The sequence below is a fragment of the Camelina sativa genome, chromosome 5 (genome assembly GCF_030686135.1).
Source record: "Camelina sativa cultivar CO46 ecotype springtype chromosome 5, ASM3068613v1".
Lineage (NCBI taxonomy): Eukaryota > Viridiplantae > Streptophyta > Magnoliopsida > Brassicales > Brassicaceae > Camelina > Camelina sativa.
The window spans coordinates 21,853,022-21,870,090 of NC_141884.1; the positions used below are offsets into that span (position 1 = coordinate 21,853,022).

At 34.0% G+C, this 17,069-nt stretch overlaps 1 protein-coding gene, 2 long non-coding RNA genes and 1 pseudogene across 3 annotated transcripts; 1 reads left to right on the top strand and 3 right to left on the bottom strand.

Annotated features, from left to right (window-relative positions):
- Positions 1–2,447: 2,447 nt before the first annotated feature.
- LOC147944154 (uncharacterized) lies at positions 2,448–3,206 on the bottom strand. Its single transcript, XR_015598113.1, has 2 exons — positions 2,835–3,206; positions 2,448–2,733 (listed from the first exon to the last, which is right to left on the bottom strand). It is a non-coding gene; the product is annotated as an uncharacterized LOC147944154 (long non-coding RNA).
- A 2,808-nt stretch (positions 3,207–6,014) lies between these two features.
- LOC147944155 (uncharacterized) lies at positions 6,015–7,403 on the top strand. The gene is made up of 2 exons (XR_015558492.1): positions 6,015–6,149; positions 6,850–7,403. It is a non-coding gene; the product is annotated as an uncharacterized LOC147944155 (long non-coding RNA).
- On the bottom strand, positions 6,314–8,319 carry LOC104789358 (exopolygalacturonase-like). The gene is made up of 4 exons (XM_019245532.2): positions 8,099–8,319; positions 7,600–7,911; positions 6,830–7,354; positions 6,314–6,738 (listed from the first exon to the last, which is right to left on the bottom strand). The coding sequence occupies exons 1-4, from the start codon at positions 8,243–8,245 to the stop codon at positions 6,505–6,507; spliced, it is 1,218 nt and encodes a 405-aa protein (XP_019101077.1). The 5' UTR covers positions 8,246–8,319; the 3' UTR covers positions 6,314–6,504.
- Positions 8,320–13,430: 5,111 nt separating this feature from the next.
- Positions 13,431–16,650, bottom strand: LOC109132871 (uncharacterized; annotated as a pseudogene).
- Positions 16,651–17,069: the final 419 nt, after the last annotated feature.

Consider the following 17,069-nt stretch of genomic DNA (forward strand, 5'->3'; position numbering starts at 1 on the left):
CTAGAATTAAAGGTGAAACTCAACAGTTCTATGGGTTTAGAGTTGTGGATCTGAGATCAGTAGGTAAAAAGAGTGAGAAGTGGGATTTGAATGATTGAAAATTGGATTGTGATCTCTTTGTCGCTATAAAATTGAATCATGATGGTAGTGAAACGTTGGACTTCAGTATTTTCCTACAGGGAACTCCTCAAGCAGCTCTTTGTCATGCTGTCATGAAGGGAATAATTTTGAGTGAATGGTGAGAAATACTTGAGACATTGAGAAGAAGAGGGGATTTGTTGAGGCAATAATGGTGGTGATGATACTCATGTTTAATAGTCATTTTTGGTTTGCAGTTCGTCGATTATAGAGTGGGCTAATAATGTTGATGATGCAGAGTATATTGGTGGAGGATCTTCTGGTTCTATTCATCACCGTTTTTGAGATTTTTAGATATTTTAGGAAAGGCTTCCTAAATTTCAAAAAGTCTTCCTAAATATTATGAAATTCTTCCTAAACATTATGAAATCCTTCCTAAATTCAGAAAAATGAGTTTTAAAAATTTTTCTATGTTTTTCCTTAATGTATCAGTTTGGTTCTTTTGTTGTAATTAATGATTGGAACAAGAAGCTTCATATATTCTTTTTTTTTTTGAATTTAATGTTAAATTATATTCAAAAGAAAAATAAACGTTTTACAAAGAAATTGTGGTACTTTGCTCTAAACCATTCAAACAGATTTTAATAAAATTTTGCAGCAAACCAGACTTGAATGCTGCCTTCTTCCCCTTTCATGGTGCTCATATGGTTCCGTATGTTCTTGTCGATGATCTTGATCAGCTGCTCCGCCGGTGAAGGGTGTTATCCGTGTCGTCGCGCATTCCGTTCTCTCCATATTGCATGAATTGTATTCTGCAATACGTACCTCACTATAAACTTTGTTTTCTTGTCCAGATCATTCCCTGCAGTCAGAGTAAGGACCTCTTGCCAGTGATTTGTGAACTTATTTGCAAGTAGCTTTTTGAGAAGCCGCTCCCAAACCAGCTGAGAATACGTGCATTGAAAGAACATGTGCTCTCTTGTCTCTAAAGGATGACCACATAAGATACAACTTGTGTTGGCGTGTGGATTCCATGACTTCATATAATCTTTCAACCACTGTGTTTCTGAAGACCATCTTGAATTTCAAGGAGATGTTCCTGAATATTTATTCTTCCTAATTTTGAATAAATGTGTTCCTAAATCTCTTTTTGTGTGTGTTTTGTTTCAGTGTGTCAAATATTAGAAGATTAGTCCATTAGCAAGAGGTGATAATTTCATTTTTGGACAAATTCTTATGTTAGGATATCTAAACTTTTTTATGAAAGTCATCATGAAATTCAAAAAATGTTTCCTTAATTTCATTAAGTCCTTCCTTAATTTCATATAATCTTTCATGAAGTTCAGTTACAGTTAAAACAAAGTGCTAACAACTGTTCTATGTCCTTTATGAATAATTTTCTTTGCACCTAGGCTTATTAAAGGTTTTTAGACAATTCGTAAAGGTTTCGAGTACGAATCTTAGCAAATACCAAATAGCTCATCCTTTTATTTTGTTTTATGAAAAAATCTTGAATTTTAACAGATCCTTCCTAAACATCATTCAATCCTTCTTAGAATAATTTATTATTGAATTATTCTTAAATTTAAATAAATGTGTTTCTAACTATCTTTTTGGAGTTTCCCTCAATATATCAAAAGACTCCATTAGTAAGGGGATTTGTGCATATCCTAGTAGTGTTTACCAATATCCCTACTTTTTATGAAAGCCATCCTGAAATCAAATTTTTTTATGAAAGCCATCCAAAATGCAAGAAATCTTTCCTGAATTTCGTTTAATCCTTCATGAATTAACACAATTAAGAAACTATAGCAATTCTTGTTGTCAAGAGTTTGGTTCAGGTGAAATAGAGTAATTTTAGGGATTTAAAAACAAATAAATGTTTCAACTTTATGTAAAGCTCTATGAATCAATTACTAGAATTTCAAGGCAACAAAACTAAGATGATCACATATCAAAGGTTGAACCTCAAGATAAATCACAAAGCAACACTAGAATCATAGGACATTCCAATTGACAGTGTTAACAGGATTACAAGAGTGAAAAACCACAAAGCACGTCGAGAAACAACAAAAACAGCTTAAGAACATCAACAGCAAAGAAACATAAACAATCATATTAAAATCAACAAATAATCATAAACAGAGAGGGAGAGATAGAAGTTCCAATGGAATGCGCAACAAACACAAACAAACCTTTTTGTTTTGTCATGTCATATTGTCGTGGTATTATTGTACCCAGATATGCCTTTCTTATATAAGCATTATGAAACTTATATAAATGTGTTAAGACGTGCCTTCAAGTCCGGTGTTCTCAAACTTATAAAAGCATATGGATTTATGAAGCAGTGTGAGAGAAAACTAAGTTATGGACTTATGAAAGTTTGTGTAGATTGTATATAAAAAAGTCCAATGAGTAGCAGCAACGAGACCAAGACTGTGAACAATCCACAGGAAATATACAAAAGGGCAAAACTGCAAAAATCTGCAGCTAGAATGTACAATGAAAAGCTTTTGAACAACAGAACACTTTGGAAGAAAGAAAGATGCACAAACAGACTTGAAATCTATTTTTTTTTTTAAAAGGATGAGTACACGAACAAGCTTTCCATTTGCCATCATAAACTGGTCCGCCACATTGAGAGAGAACAGTTCACTGTGAAATAGGAAAAATGTTTTAACAATTTCAGGATATATAGTTCATAACGTTTCTCATCAAAAAAAAATATACAAAGCAGCATAGCATGACACACAAACCATCGACACAATTCATCTGCCTAAACAGGCACACCATCAATCCATCTCAACCGAGTTTCATCGGTGGTGAATCGAATCTGTAGCGCCGAGAAAGAGAAGACCCGGATTAGATAGATTGAGACAATGGCGTCAAATCATCTCCGTTGGGTAATACGATTTCCCATTTTAGAACCCTATCGTGTTCATCCTCGTCACTGTAATCACACACCCTAACTTCCTTCCCTATTTTTCACACTATCTTCTTTTTGTACAGATTTCAAATCAATCAATTTCTCTTGAAGCTCGAGCGTTCCTCATCGTAATCTGATCTTCCATTCCAGTGAAGCTGCTTCATCGTCTCTGATTAGAGTTTGTTGTCGTGAAAATGATTTTACAAATTTCAATTTCATAAGAACCATTGTCGAGAGAAACAGAGATTTTAATGAAATATTTTAATATTTTAATGTTAAATAGAAGATTTAGTGCTAAGTTTGGAAAATAAGAGAATGTGTGCTAAGTTTGGAAGAAAAACTTAAATTGGTGCTATTTTTGAGAATCTCCCTAAAAAAAATGAATACACAAATGCAAGATAACAACAGAGATTATATAACCCTATATCAACTAAACAAAAAGCGTTCTTATCGTCGAACGATAGTACGTCTTACAAGAAAGTGGAAAGCAAGAAATTTCAAAAAAAAACAATGAGCTCATTGGAATAAATTTTCTCATAAAATAGAAAAGGGATTAAGGAAAATATACAGAAAATTATAATTCTAAAAAATATAAATATTTACTTCTATATAAACAGAGATTGTCTCATATTATTCATCTAATAAAATAATTTATTCAAAAATATTGCTTTCAACTTTGTTCTATTGGTCAAACCTTTTTAATGGAAAAATAAATTTTCCTTATTTTTTAAAACCAAAATTTACTCCTACTTTCTACTTTTTCAGTTTGGAATAGGTAAGATTAATATGTTGACCAAAAAAAAAGGAAAAGTAATATATGCATCTTCTTTTTCTAACTGTATTTTAAAATTTATTGTAGTGGTTTTAGATTGTTTTATTTAATTTATTTTTTCATCTTTGAACTATTTGAGATTCATATATTACCGTGCTTATAATTTTCTATTATTTCATTAATTATGTCAAATTAAATTTCTTCTAATTTCTCAACCTTGATTGGTTGGTCATAGACCTTTATTTTTGTGCAAACATAATTGTTACCATTGTTCAATCTCAAAAAGAGATAAAGAGGAGAAGGTCATCAACCTAATGGTTGGATAAAATAGGCTAATCAAACACAAGCCTACAACAAATATAGATAGATTGGAAAAATATAAATAATTGTTGATAGATTCATAGGAGCTTGAAAACAGAAGCTACATCATGGTGTGTCAAAGAAACTTTCATGAATACATTGGAAAATTTAGCATTAGTTACTATCAAAAGATATTGTGACATTGGAAAAGGATCTTTAGTTTCATTGGTTGCTGTAGCAAGCCACTTTGAGATAGCTAAAAGACATGAACATGCTTTCTCCACACAGGAGGAGGGCAGAGCCGAGATTCTCTCTATGGTGGAGGAGGTCAGACGCAAGGTTATCTCCCCAAAGGAGGAATGTTGGAGAGGTTGGACGAAAGGTTATCTCCCCCAGGGAGGATGACGGAGCGAAGGTTCTCTCCATGGTGGAGGAGGTTGGACGCAAGCTTCTCTCTATAAAGGAGGAGTGTAGAACCGAAGTTCTCTCTATGGTTAGTCATACACTATTGTGATGTAATTTATTTTTTACTCAAAATGGTTTTTGAGCCAACAATTTTAGTGATTAAAGAAACTATGCAAAAGTAAAAGTAAAGAGAGATATAATAGTTGACTTAATTTGTTCATATAGACATTTTCTAGGTGATGGTAAACAAAATTTGTAACATACAATATATGTAGGTGTAAAAATACACTTTTAATGGTAGCATACATAAAAGATTTGTGTTTGAATATAAATCAGTGTATTATAGTAAAAAAAAATTTATAAAAATAATGTACAATAAATTTAATATATTTTTATTAACTTTATTTTATTTACAAAACTTTAAACCCGCACATCGGGCAGGTCCTTATCTAGTTTATATATATACCTGTGTTCTAAATTTTATATAAAAAAAAATTAGTTTTTTTCATGTTTTGTTTGAGTTCTGGTATATCCGAATTATCCAAACCCAACCCGATAGTATAAATAACCGAAGCGGTTCTATATATTTAAACCTGAAAATCCAAAAAACTCGAAAGCCCAAATGCCCGTCTCTTCATCTCCTGAATTTTACGACTCCTTTCATCTATCAATACACACATGTTTGTGATTTTCTTATAATATAGGAGAAGACAGATCCGCAGATATGGCCAATTTGGGATTTTTTAAATTGCTAAACTGATCAAAACATATACTAGCTTCTGTAGTTCTGTTTTGAATATGTTTTGTTTCCTTCTCATGCACCTAGCTTATCTTTTATTTGAAATAATAACATATGTTATCTTTAAGACCATTTCCAATGGTTTACCTTATTTTTTGCTCTATAATAGAGAAACTCTATAATAGAGGTGAGTTTTACTCCAACTCATCTCTATTCTCAACTCTATTATTTTTCCTCTATAAGACCATCTCCAATGGTTTTCCCTATTTTTTCTTCTATAATAGAGGATCTCTATAATAGAGATAAGTTGTGCTCCAATGGTTTATCTATAAAAGAATATTCCAAATATATATTATTTTTATTTTACAATTAATACATTTTATTTATAAAAATTGCAAACTAACACATTTTACTTTAAATTTTGTAACACTTTCATAGAAGTATCTTTTGCAAATGGTAGTCTCAATATTTTAGAATAATTATTTATACTTAAATTTCTATTATTAGTTCTTAAAAATACTTATTTTATTTATTTTGGTCATAAATAAAAGAAATTAAAGATTAAAAGGACTACTTTACAAATAAATTAACTCAACTCTGTTTATAGAACAAATAGAGTTCTCCTATATATAGAGAAAAAAATAACAATCTCTATTATAGAGGTGAAAATAGAGATGAATTAGAGTAAAAATTACTCTATAATAGAGTTTAGAGGTAAAAATAGAAAATCATTGGAGATGCTTTAAATAGAGGAAAAAATAGCAATCTCTATTTTAGAGGTGAAAATAGAGGTGGGTTGGAGCAAATTTGCCTCTAAAATAGATTGCTATATTTGTCTCTATTTATAGAGAAAAAAATAGAGATGAACTGGAGATGCTCTAAACTATGAAACAAAAGATAGACCGTGTTTGTTAAAGTTAGAATAAAAAGTAAGTTTATTTTCATATGTTTATTCAATTGCTCAATTTTAGTTCTCAGGTTGACCTGGTTCAATTTTTTTCCTATAACTACACTAAACCTACTTAGAAAACAATTATGCTTTGTTTTAGATCTCAAAACTCTCTTAAGTTTTCTAAATATTTTTGTATGAATCTTTTGTCTTCTAACACCGGATAAACTTTTTCCTGGCATTAAGTTATCAGAAAACATGTACATATTTATGATTAGATTTGGAATTTAGGTTATAAGAGAAAACATAATCATATTCACCAATTAATTAGGAAATTATACATAAATGAAAATATCATAGACAACACATCGTCATTGTTTTAATCGACCGTCGAATCAATTAAGACAATGTTGAAGAGCCATCTTACCACTTGCGGAACCGTTAATATTTTCACACTTTGCAGTGGAAGGACCACCCTCAAGTCCGTTATTCTTGAGGTTAATGTCAATTAGCTCAACATTTTTGCAGGGAAATCTCTTGCTACATTGCAGATTCACTGCCACTTTATTTTTTGATGTTCCATATATGTTCTTTAACTTAACGTCTTGGATTTGAACATGAGACTCACCCTGAAAGAAAGAAGCACAAGTTGTATTGTTTGTTTTTGCTTGTAATGAAAGAAAAGAAAATGAAGCCTTTTTTTTTGCATAAAAAGTTAACCTTATTTTCATGTTCACAAGGTGGGTGAGGGCAATACTTCTGATCGATGTTGATCGGTTTTTCAACATCAATCATCTGAATATTTTCGTACACAAAGTTTGAAACAAGGATCTTAGAAGCTGAAGATTCCCAAGTCTTGATCCGAATACCATCGCTTGTACCATTGAAAATGATATCTTTCACCGTTAAGTCTTTCACGTCTTTCTCGTCTTTGTTCTTCCCTAAGCTTCCGACACTAATCCCATGTCCGGGACCACATTTGACATTTGAGATATTGAGATTAGTGGTTCCAGAGAGAATGGCGATACAATCATCTCCAGTACCGATATTTGTGTTAAAGATTTGAATGTTGCTACATGAACCCATCTTGATACCGTCAGTGTTTGGACTATCACCGGGAGCTGTTATAGTGACACCGGTAATGTTAAAGTAATGGACCGAGAAGAAGTTGAGATGTCCCATTTTGCTGTTGAGTGATGTTATGTCTTTGATATTTGAGTTGTTCACAAATGCAAATCCCATTGTCTATGAAAAAAAAAATTGAATTTATTAAAAGATTTGTTACTTTCTAATATATATATATATATATATATATATATATATATATAATGAGTACAAACATTAATAAAATTGTGTATAATAAATAATCATTAAATCACTTTTTCATTGTATAAGTATCATATCACACACTATGTAATATGCTTTAAAAGTAAATAATAATCATATATTTGAATATGAGGCCATAAGTGAAAAAGTTTTAGCAATGTTACCATAGCTAATTTAGGACAATTGGGGTTTTTGTGGCAGTCATTGAGTGGCCAAGACTTTTTTCCTTGACCGTCAAGTGTACCAAAACCGGAGATAGATAGATCATTGATGTACCTAAAGTTGATCCATGTATCTTGCTTAATATCACTAGGGTTTTCAGGAGCCAACAAAGTTCCATCAATAACAAATTCAATAGGATTTTTGCATGGACCCACAAACTCTACACCACCAAGGTAGAAATTTCCTTTCGGTACGTAGATCTTACTACTTCCACTTCTCCTTCCACATGCACGGCTCCATACTCTTATAAATGCCTAATTTTGTATCCATTAAAAATAACATAGATTAATTATTAAACTATATAAATAACAAAAATAGATAGTTATCTTTTTGTTATTATATTGGTCATATATGTTTGTAATTGTGTTAATATTCATATATTATTATCTCAAAACTAATTGGTGATTAAAATTTAAATTAAAAAAATTGTTGTGTACATACATCGGTGTTATCAGTTTTTCCGTCCGGTATCGAACCATGGCGTTTGACGTTGAAAACCTTTGGTTTAACGGTCGGACGACTTGCAACAGCGATGAACAAGAGAGGCAGCAGACACAAAGTCTTAAACGCATAAACAATAGAAGTCATTTTACCTTTTTTGTTTAGGGTATAAGGAGATATTAAAATTTTCTTGCTTATCAATACTTGTTGTATATATAGGAGACAATGAGAAGTACGTTGGCCTTTATTTGCTTATATAGGTTTGGCATTGCTCGACAAACGGTAAGAAAGAACTTGATTTTTGTTATTGATTAGTTTTAGAAGTTGGTTAGTTTCTTTTCTAACGATGGTGATTGGTTAGTATCTTGTTATGAAGTTTTTTATATGTATATACGATTTCGTGTTTTTTTTATGATTTCGTTTTTTGTTTCCTCTTAAAACACAATCTTTAATTTTGAAAATATGCCAATCAGATTTACCTATAAAAAGTTTTTTTGCAAAAAAAAAACAAAATGTTGAGAACAAGAAAAACAAATATATTTCCTCTATAACCATTTTCACCAAATCCCGATTTGAACCTAGTTTTTTCCAAGAAACCCGTATAGCTTGGCCATTGGGCGACGATCAGCATTAGTTTTTTATACAAACAATTTTAGAACATCCTCAAATTTGAATTTGATTCCATTACTCAAATTTGAATTTGAACATCCTTAAGTGAATTGACCGCAACAATTATAAAGTTCTATTTTCTAATTTGCCATTTATTTGATTCACAATAATATACTAATGTTCAAAATCACGATCGTTGATGATTGTAGTCCACTTTCGAATTCACCATTAAACACTAGAAAGATGTACGTGGAATAAAACTGGACTTTTCATTTTCAAACAAAATTGGACTAACCAACTTACGTATGTAAAATGTTACATCATAAACAATTTGTGCCTTTGTGGTACTTGTAAAACATTATTTTTTTTCATTTTCGGCGAACTTGAAAGACTTTAAAACAAATTCGATAGTTTTTGTAAGGGTATAGAGACACACAACACACTGATTTACACTTGGAACGCCAAGTCAACGTTTTTCTATTCAATCTTATTAACAAAATTTATCTTCACAATGATACAATTTTGTCTAGCCCCTTACTCAACCTATTCTACCCAATAGGATTGTTCCCGACTAAGAATAAATCTAACCCTCTCTCTTTTTAGCTAAGAGAATAAAACTCACCCTCTCTCTTTTCTATCTAAACTCTCACCAGTGTAGATCTAAGAGAAATAAAAACAATTCTCTGTGCACTTAATCACCTCCCTGATTAACGTCACAGAGAACTGGGAACACACCTTCTAAGACTTATCTTTGTGGCTTCGAAGTTTACAACTGTATCAATATTCTAGAGTGCTCAAATTAGCTCGTGGCCTACTCCTAGAATATATATACACGACTTGAGAAACCCTGGAAGGCAAATCTCCAAGTATCACGGGATAAGGAAACTGTTTGTTTCTCAGCCTTATCCTTTCCCTAACTCTTGCGGAGAATATTCTTCATATCTCCAAGCAAACGGAAACTGCTTGCTGCTCAAGCTTATCATTTCCTTATTTATCGCAGAGAATATTTTCCATATCTCCAAGTACAGTCTTGTCTCTATCTTCAATGCCAAGTCAGCAGCCTTCCTTGACACATCATCACATCCACTCACGTCTTGCCACGTCAGCTCACACATCCATGTCAGCAACTCAAGCGTCTGTGATCTGATGCAGCTTCCTGATTGGCACAACGACTTGTTCCTCACAGCGAGTTGTTCCAGAATCTGCATTTACAATCTCCCCCTTTTTTACTGAGTTTGATACTCAAGCATCTCTCTGGTTCAACCTGAAAAGACACTCCAACAAACACAAGCCAAAAACAGAACAAGCAACAACTAGATAAACCAACAATCATTATCTGGCAAAACCAATCAACAGCTTGTTCACACAGAACTAAGAACCTAACAAGCAGAAACCCCAACGGGCTGCAGCGGAAACCAAGGTCTTAATAGCTCTCTAATCAGACTTATTCAATTGGCATATTCTTAATCATTAACAACCTAAGATCAACCACTTAGTCAATTAAGTCTCCCCATAAACAATGATTCTCCCCCTAAACCAAGTAGCTAGACGAATTCTCCCCCATAAGTACAGAACTCCTTATCATTAGGCGTTAAACAAAAACCAGAACCAGAATCATTCTCCCCCAGCTTGAGTGATCAACTAATTCAAAAACAAACATATATATCACAACAGTATACTAAGTTATGGGAATCACTTACATGCTAATAGTGCTTCGCATCCTTAAGCACTCTGATGATTAGTCTCGACACCTATTGGAACAGCTTCATGTTTGTAGGCATTTTGACCCTCCTTGCAACCACAACTGGATGTTGAGCAATAGGACACTGTTAGTCAAGAATTCGAACAACAAGTAGCACTTTGATTCAATCACAGTAAAGAGGTGACCATACACAAGCTTTACCAGAAAAAAACGGTCTCTTGTGTATTATTTCAAACCTCTCCTTCACTGTAGATCTCCTTCATCCTTGCATTCAAATCAGCTTCTTCGATCGATTCTACATAGAACTGTGTTGCCCTTATAAACAGATGAGCAAGGCATGTTCTACTTTCTGAATCTGTCATAAGTGAGACTTCATAAAATCCATGTTCTTTGAAGGGAACATTCACTGTCTTGATCAAACCCCTTGGCAGTTGACAGATTAGTGCAAGAATCTCATACACCTTCTCTTAAGCAAGTCTTCAACGCAAACACATTCCTGAGAAACTCAACAGTTGCATTCAGCATCATTGAGAGCAAACACAGTCGTCTGTTCTTTAACACAACATTGTCCAAACATGCATGTACGATGATGACCAGAGCATCACATCTATGTTGTTCCTGTAGACACCTAAACCAAAAATCTCATTACAATCTGCTGCCCCTGCAGATTATTAGGAATGAGTTGATCTCTTGTCATCCATCTGTAGGCTTCAAGAACCTGAAGCATCCACACACTTCTACATAATCTTCCTTAACCGCAAGATGACATCTTCTCTAGATTCACTTGTAGAAGATAAAACAGACCCTTGCTTTGGACGTAGTGACCCGTGGTGAAACAGAATTTGGAGAATATATATTGGTGATACAGACAATAATGCACACGTCAAACAGCTGGTGGGACATAGACACTTGCCTCATAGCACAAACCATCTTCTGGTAATAGTCCCTTGCATCAAATACTTTGATCAAAGATGGAACTCAAATGAACGACCACATGTTGTACTGACATGATAACAACTTGCGAGCACAATCTTCTGTCTAGGAACACTCATCATCCTCTGGAAGAGGTAGCTCCATTCCTTCGTATCATGGAACTGACACTATACTCATTGTATCGATACAAACTGAGTATCAGTCTTTCGAATCATCTCAGACGCATGATGACTCAACAACAATCTTCTGAGGCTCTTTCACAACTTGAACCAGGTTGCAGTAACTGCTACTTCCAACCCTTCAGTACTCATGGGACACTTATTTTCACCCAAATAATTAGATGAACACACAGCTCTTTGATCTTACTTCCATGATCAATCCATCACTCAAGATGTTAGACCCTTGATCCATTGCTGCTCTCTGGAGTTTACCTCTTAGAGAGTCATGATTATTCCTTTGAGCTGAAACAAGTAAGCTTAAACCTGAAACACTTAACACACACACATATGTGCACACTTGTTGAAAACATACAAACATTTCTCATCACCAATATTTACAATCAACCTCGTGTTTCAACAATCAATCTTATAAATTTAACTACAAAACATTGATTCTATAACACATTGTTTTCTTTTCAGCCTTCTATACACAACCTCAGACATCCAAACATTGTTAATCACAGGAAATGAGGGAACCAGAAAAGCAATAGACCATCAAGAGTACTTTAATATTAATTTTTTTATTTCTTAAAGTAAGAGGCTTTCATACCTTGAGATCTGTTCTGTGATGTGTGCCAACCACCTGTTCAGGACTTCACCAGAAACTACCACAACCTTTTGTGAATCTTCAAAGAACAGCTCTATGATCAGTGGCTAGTCTTTCGCTCTGGCATGCCTTTGATTCTCATGGTTCACCATCAACGTGAAGTAGGCAGCTGGAATTTCCTTTGGAGAGTGCATTGACAGGACTGTATCAAGTCATTTTTTTTTTTGACTTTTCATGATACACTACCTTAGAGCTTAGATCCAACAGACATGAATGATCTTCACAGTTTGATGATATGAATGATCATGAGCTGAATCTCCTGATTTCTACCAGCGATATCACTTGACTTCTCAACCGCAGATATTTGTGCATTCCCTTGTTATTATTCTTCAGGGCTCTGTTGCAGACGTACCAGCCACATTACTCTGTTGTTTTTTTTTTAAATTACAAACAACTGGTACTTCTTTCAGAATGGAATGCATAATAATGTCACTCCTCAGCTCTTTGACCTCCTCCTTCACGACAACGTTTTACAAGATCCCCCATATGAATTGGCATGACAGGCAGCTGTTTTCCACTGACTCTTCGTTTAGACAGAGTCTTGCTCTTTTATACATTCTAGGAATTCCATGGCCTGTTCTGATGTATGTCCCTGTATCTGATCAACACAACTCACAGAACATATTAGATCCCATAAACACCAATGACTTTTCTCAGAATCATGTGTTGATCCAAGTCCAATGGTTTTGTAAACAAATCAGCAATTCGCAAATCAATACTCTGATGTACTATTACTTATCAGTTTCTCCACAACTAATCTATGAATAAACTAATATTCAGGATCCTATAATTGTAATTTTAGTATGTGACACATGATCTACAACAATATTAACAAACAAACGATTATCACACAACATTGATGCAAGGTCTAAGAATGTACCGTACGCTGTTCTCAATTGTTTGATTCTCATCAGGTGATGAAAACAGGTTCCCAAGGCATTAACCTCATATTTAAAAATTGAACGAGGTACCTTGACAAGCTTCTGAGCGTAGCAGAAGATCAGATTTGTTCTCAGAAGGCAACAGCCACCAGATCCTTCACGATGATTTAGAGAGCGAGATCTCTTCAAGTTTCTGCTAGCTCCTTTCGTCAACACCAACCCTATGTTGGATGTGCCTTTAAAATACTTGACAATCCTTTTAGCAGCTCGCATGTGTGATACTTTACAATCATGGATGTGGCTTCAGTGGCGGATCTAGGATTATTTTTACTGGAGTCAAAACATAACTAATTTTTTTTTTTAAGATAAATATAAAAACATCTTACAAAACCACTCTACGAGTTTTCATATCCTGAAATCTCTTCATCACAGTTTCATTTGTAATAGATAAAAATACATCTTTTTCGATGAAACAAACTAAACAATCATTCAAAAATTGATCTCCAATCCGATTGCGTCGATGAGTCTTCACAATCTTCATCGCTGAAAAACATCTCTCAACAATTGCAGTAGCAACATGCAAAATCAAAACCAACTTCAACAGCCTATACACCAAAGGATGTGACATGTTTTTCGAGTTTCCACCAACATACGAGCAAGTTCTCCAAGAGACTTCAAATGAGTAAATCTTTCATCATTTCGAACATTATTAATGTAGATATCTAATTCTTGTTCAAGAGATATGTACTCCCCATGAGTAAAATCGTCTGGATAGAACTTAGATAACCTCATCAACTTTGAGTGGTCAAACTGAGAGAACGAATCAATGGGAGATAAAGAAGAAGCACAAATAAGCAATTCAGTGTTCACCTCATTAAAATGATCGTTGAACTCCTGAAGCTGCAAATCCAAAACAGCAAATAGGCAATTGACCTTGTAGTGATGCATATTTGAAACTCCTGTTTTTTTTCTTGGTCTTCCTGAGTCAACAAACTCTTTCTCTATGTCAACCTTTTCAATATCATGTTCCTCACAAAAAGAAGAAACTCTATTCATGAGAGAATTCCAACCATCATCTCTAAACTTCTGAAGCTGTCTTTTAGTTGAGTTTACCAAATCCATAGCATTAAATATATCTTGATCTCTTCTTTGCAGTGCCATGGACAAGTTCTCCGTGAGTCCTAAAAGATATATCATCATTTGCAAATAAAATGCAAAATCAAAGCTATGAAAGTACTTGAGGAGACCACATGCTTGACGTCTTTTCAAGTCTTCTGCACCTTCAATCTCAATGTATTCAAGCACTTCGACAATACATGAGAATAACTCAATCAAACGCAATAGAGTATTATAATGCGAATTCCAACGGGTATTCCCTGGTCTATTAAGAGACACCTCTTGATTCAACCCTATTCCAGTACTAATTTCACCATTATTGATTCCGTCTTCAATTTTTTCCTATAACTCTCTCGGATCATATCTTTTCTTTTGCATGAAGCTCCCACAACATTTACCAACAAAGAAATCATATCAAAAAAATCTCCAACATCAAAATGTTTCTTTGCTACTCCCACAACAACCAACTGAAGTTGGTGAGCGAAACAATGAACATAATAAGCTGATGGGGTTTCTTTAGAAATTAATGCCCTTAGCCCGTTAAACTCACCTCTCATATTGCTAGCCCCATCGTAACCTTGTCCTCTCACCTTTTTTATGCTCAATCCATATTTTGCAAACAAAGAATCAATAGCAGCTTTCAAAGATAATGAAGCTGTATCACTCACATGCGTACTACTCATGAATCTTTCTTTGACCATCCCTCTTTTATCAACAAAACGAAACACCACTGCCATTTGTTCTTTATTTAAAACATCCACTGATTCATCCACCAATAAGCCAAAAATATCATGACCCATTTCTTCAATAACAGATTTAACTAGCTCTTCTGCAAAACAGTTCACTATATCTTTCTGAATCGTTGGACACATCATTTGATTATTTCCAAGAGCATTTTCTAAAACAACCTTACTCACATCTTTATTTTGTTCAGCAGTGAATTTCAAGAGCTCCACAAAATTTCCTCTATTCATAGACTTTTCTGACTCATCATGACCACGAAAAGGTAGCCCTTGTCGCAACAAGTATCTAGAAACATCAATTGAAGCATTCAACCGAACTCGATACTCATTCTTCGTAATATCAGCTTGCTTTTGAAAAGCATGTTTGATAGATTGACCTTGGTTCATCAAGTTTTCACACTTCATTACTGTTTTTTTATGAACACCACATACAGCATGCTCTGAAACTCTATAAAACTTATTCCAATAAGTAAAACCAACAGTGCTCCATGCTTCATCTTTTCCACCCTTACCAGCATTATCTCTGAACACATAACAACATAGACAAAAAGCTGCTTCTTTCTCCACACTATACTCTAACCAGTTTTGAAACATATCAAACCAAGCAACATTACACCTCCTATGTCTTTTTGTTCAAAATTATAACCTCGGGGTTGGCAAGGACCTCTAACCAAATATTTACGAATTACCTCATCTCTTTGATTTGGATGATAATCTTTTATTTTTTTCGGTCAGCAGGATCCCATGGCAGATCATCTAAATTACTGCAAGATGGAGATGGATCTTTCCTTTTCAAAAACTTTCTCATAGTTTCATGCATTTTCCTGAAATCAAAACAATTTTGCAAAGAATAAATTTTTAATAATTTAAAACTGTAAATCAAAACTAATTAAGCTAATAAGCTATCAAACGCAATGGCCTTCATAAAAGTAACTAGAACCTATGTTCGCTTACTTGTCTTAGAGCCCAAAAAAAAAACATTGAAATCTACATAAATAATTAACAGTTTATGTTTTTTTGTGAAAACCACATATATTTTTTCTGAAATATATTTTTAGAACAATATCAAAAAAACAATAGTTTGATCTGAAAATTTGACTTACTTGGTTGAATTAAGATACGATGTTGTCGACGATGAGGAAGAGAAGTTGAAGCAAGGCAAAACAAGAAATAAAACTGCTCACGTAATCTAGGTATTATTAGGTTAGGGTTTGTGTGTTATTTAGTTAGAATTGATTAATTGTTTTGCATATTAATGGGCCACTAAAGATAAAGTCCACCAAATATTTATTTATTTATTATTTTATTTTTTTGTGGGTGAATAAGAATGCAACCGTAAGGGTTGACACTAATACATGTATAACTAAATTTTTTAAAAAAAAAATTAATGGGGAGTCAATTGACCCCACACTCTATAATGTGGATCCGCCCTTGTGTGGCTTCATCTCCACTTCTCAGTAACTCATATGCACTGATCAAACTTTTGGCATACTTGCATCAGTATATAAATACTTCATCATCTCGTGTTGAAGTGAATGTGTTGTGTCTAGCGAACTCTCCTTAGAGCTTTGTACGACCAATCGTGCCTTGTGCTCCACAACTTTTCCAACTTGTCCAACTTTTGTTTTCCACAATCGTCACCCACAGACAACAATGTTCCTTCAGCACACTGAATTCATCTGTCAAGCACTGATCTGCAATAACATCTATAGACCTAGTAGCCACCTCTGTAGCTTTGCCCATGTTTCAACTTAACTCCATTTGCAAAGCTCTGACATGCAATGCCACTAACTGCATCCAAACAACTCTGTGTAACAACAACTCTACCCTCCTGAATCCTTCCAGCAGCTTCTTGATGGAAGTGATTCTCATAATTTTTTGAGTGCAACAGCTTACACTTGACAACAGCTAGTTAATACACACCTTTTCAGATCATGTCTCTAGACATCATAGAACACTGCTGATTGAACTCTTTTGTTTGTGGATTGGAAGACTTCGATATATAACAGCTATTATCAGAGCGCTGTCCTTGGACTCAAATATTGTCGCGCTCATCAACCACCTGACATCTTTCCTTGGTGAAGGTAACATCTAAACCCTTGTCACACAACTGACTGATGCTAATCAGATTGACTTTTAGATCATTGACAAGGTAGACAGAT

Excerpts from the sequence above, each read along its gene's own strand:
- LOC104789358 (XM_019245532.2), bottom strand. The coding sequence starts at position 8,245 with ATGACTTCTATTGTTTATGCGTTTAAGACTTTGTGTCTGCTGCCTCTC. Across the intron at positions 7,355-7,599 it reads ATTGTCCTAAATTAGCTATG|ACAATGGGATTTGCATTTGT; the intron begins GTAACATTGCTA and ends TTTTTTTCATAG. Across the intron at positions 6,739-6,829 it reads CTTGTGAACATGAAAATAAG|GGTGAGTCTCATGTTCAAAT; the intron begins GTTAACTTTTTA and ends TCTTTCTTTCAG.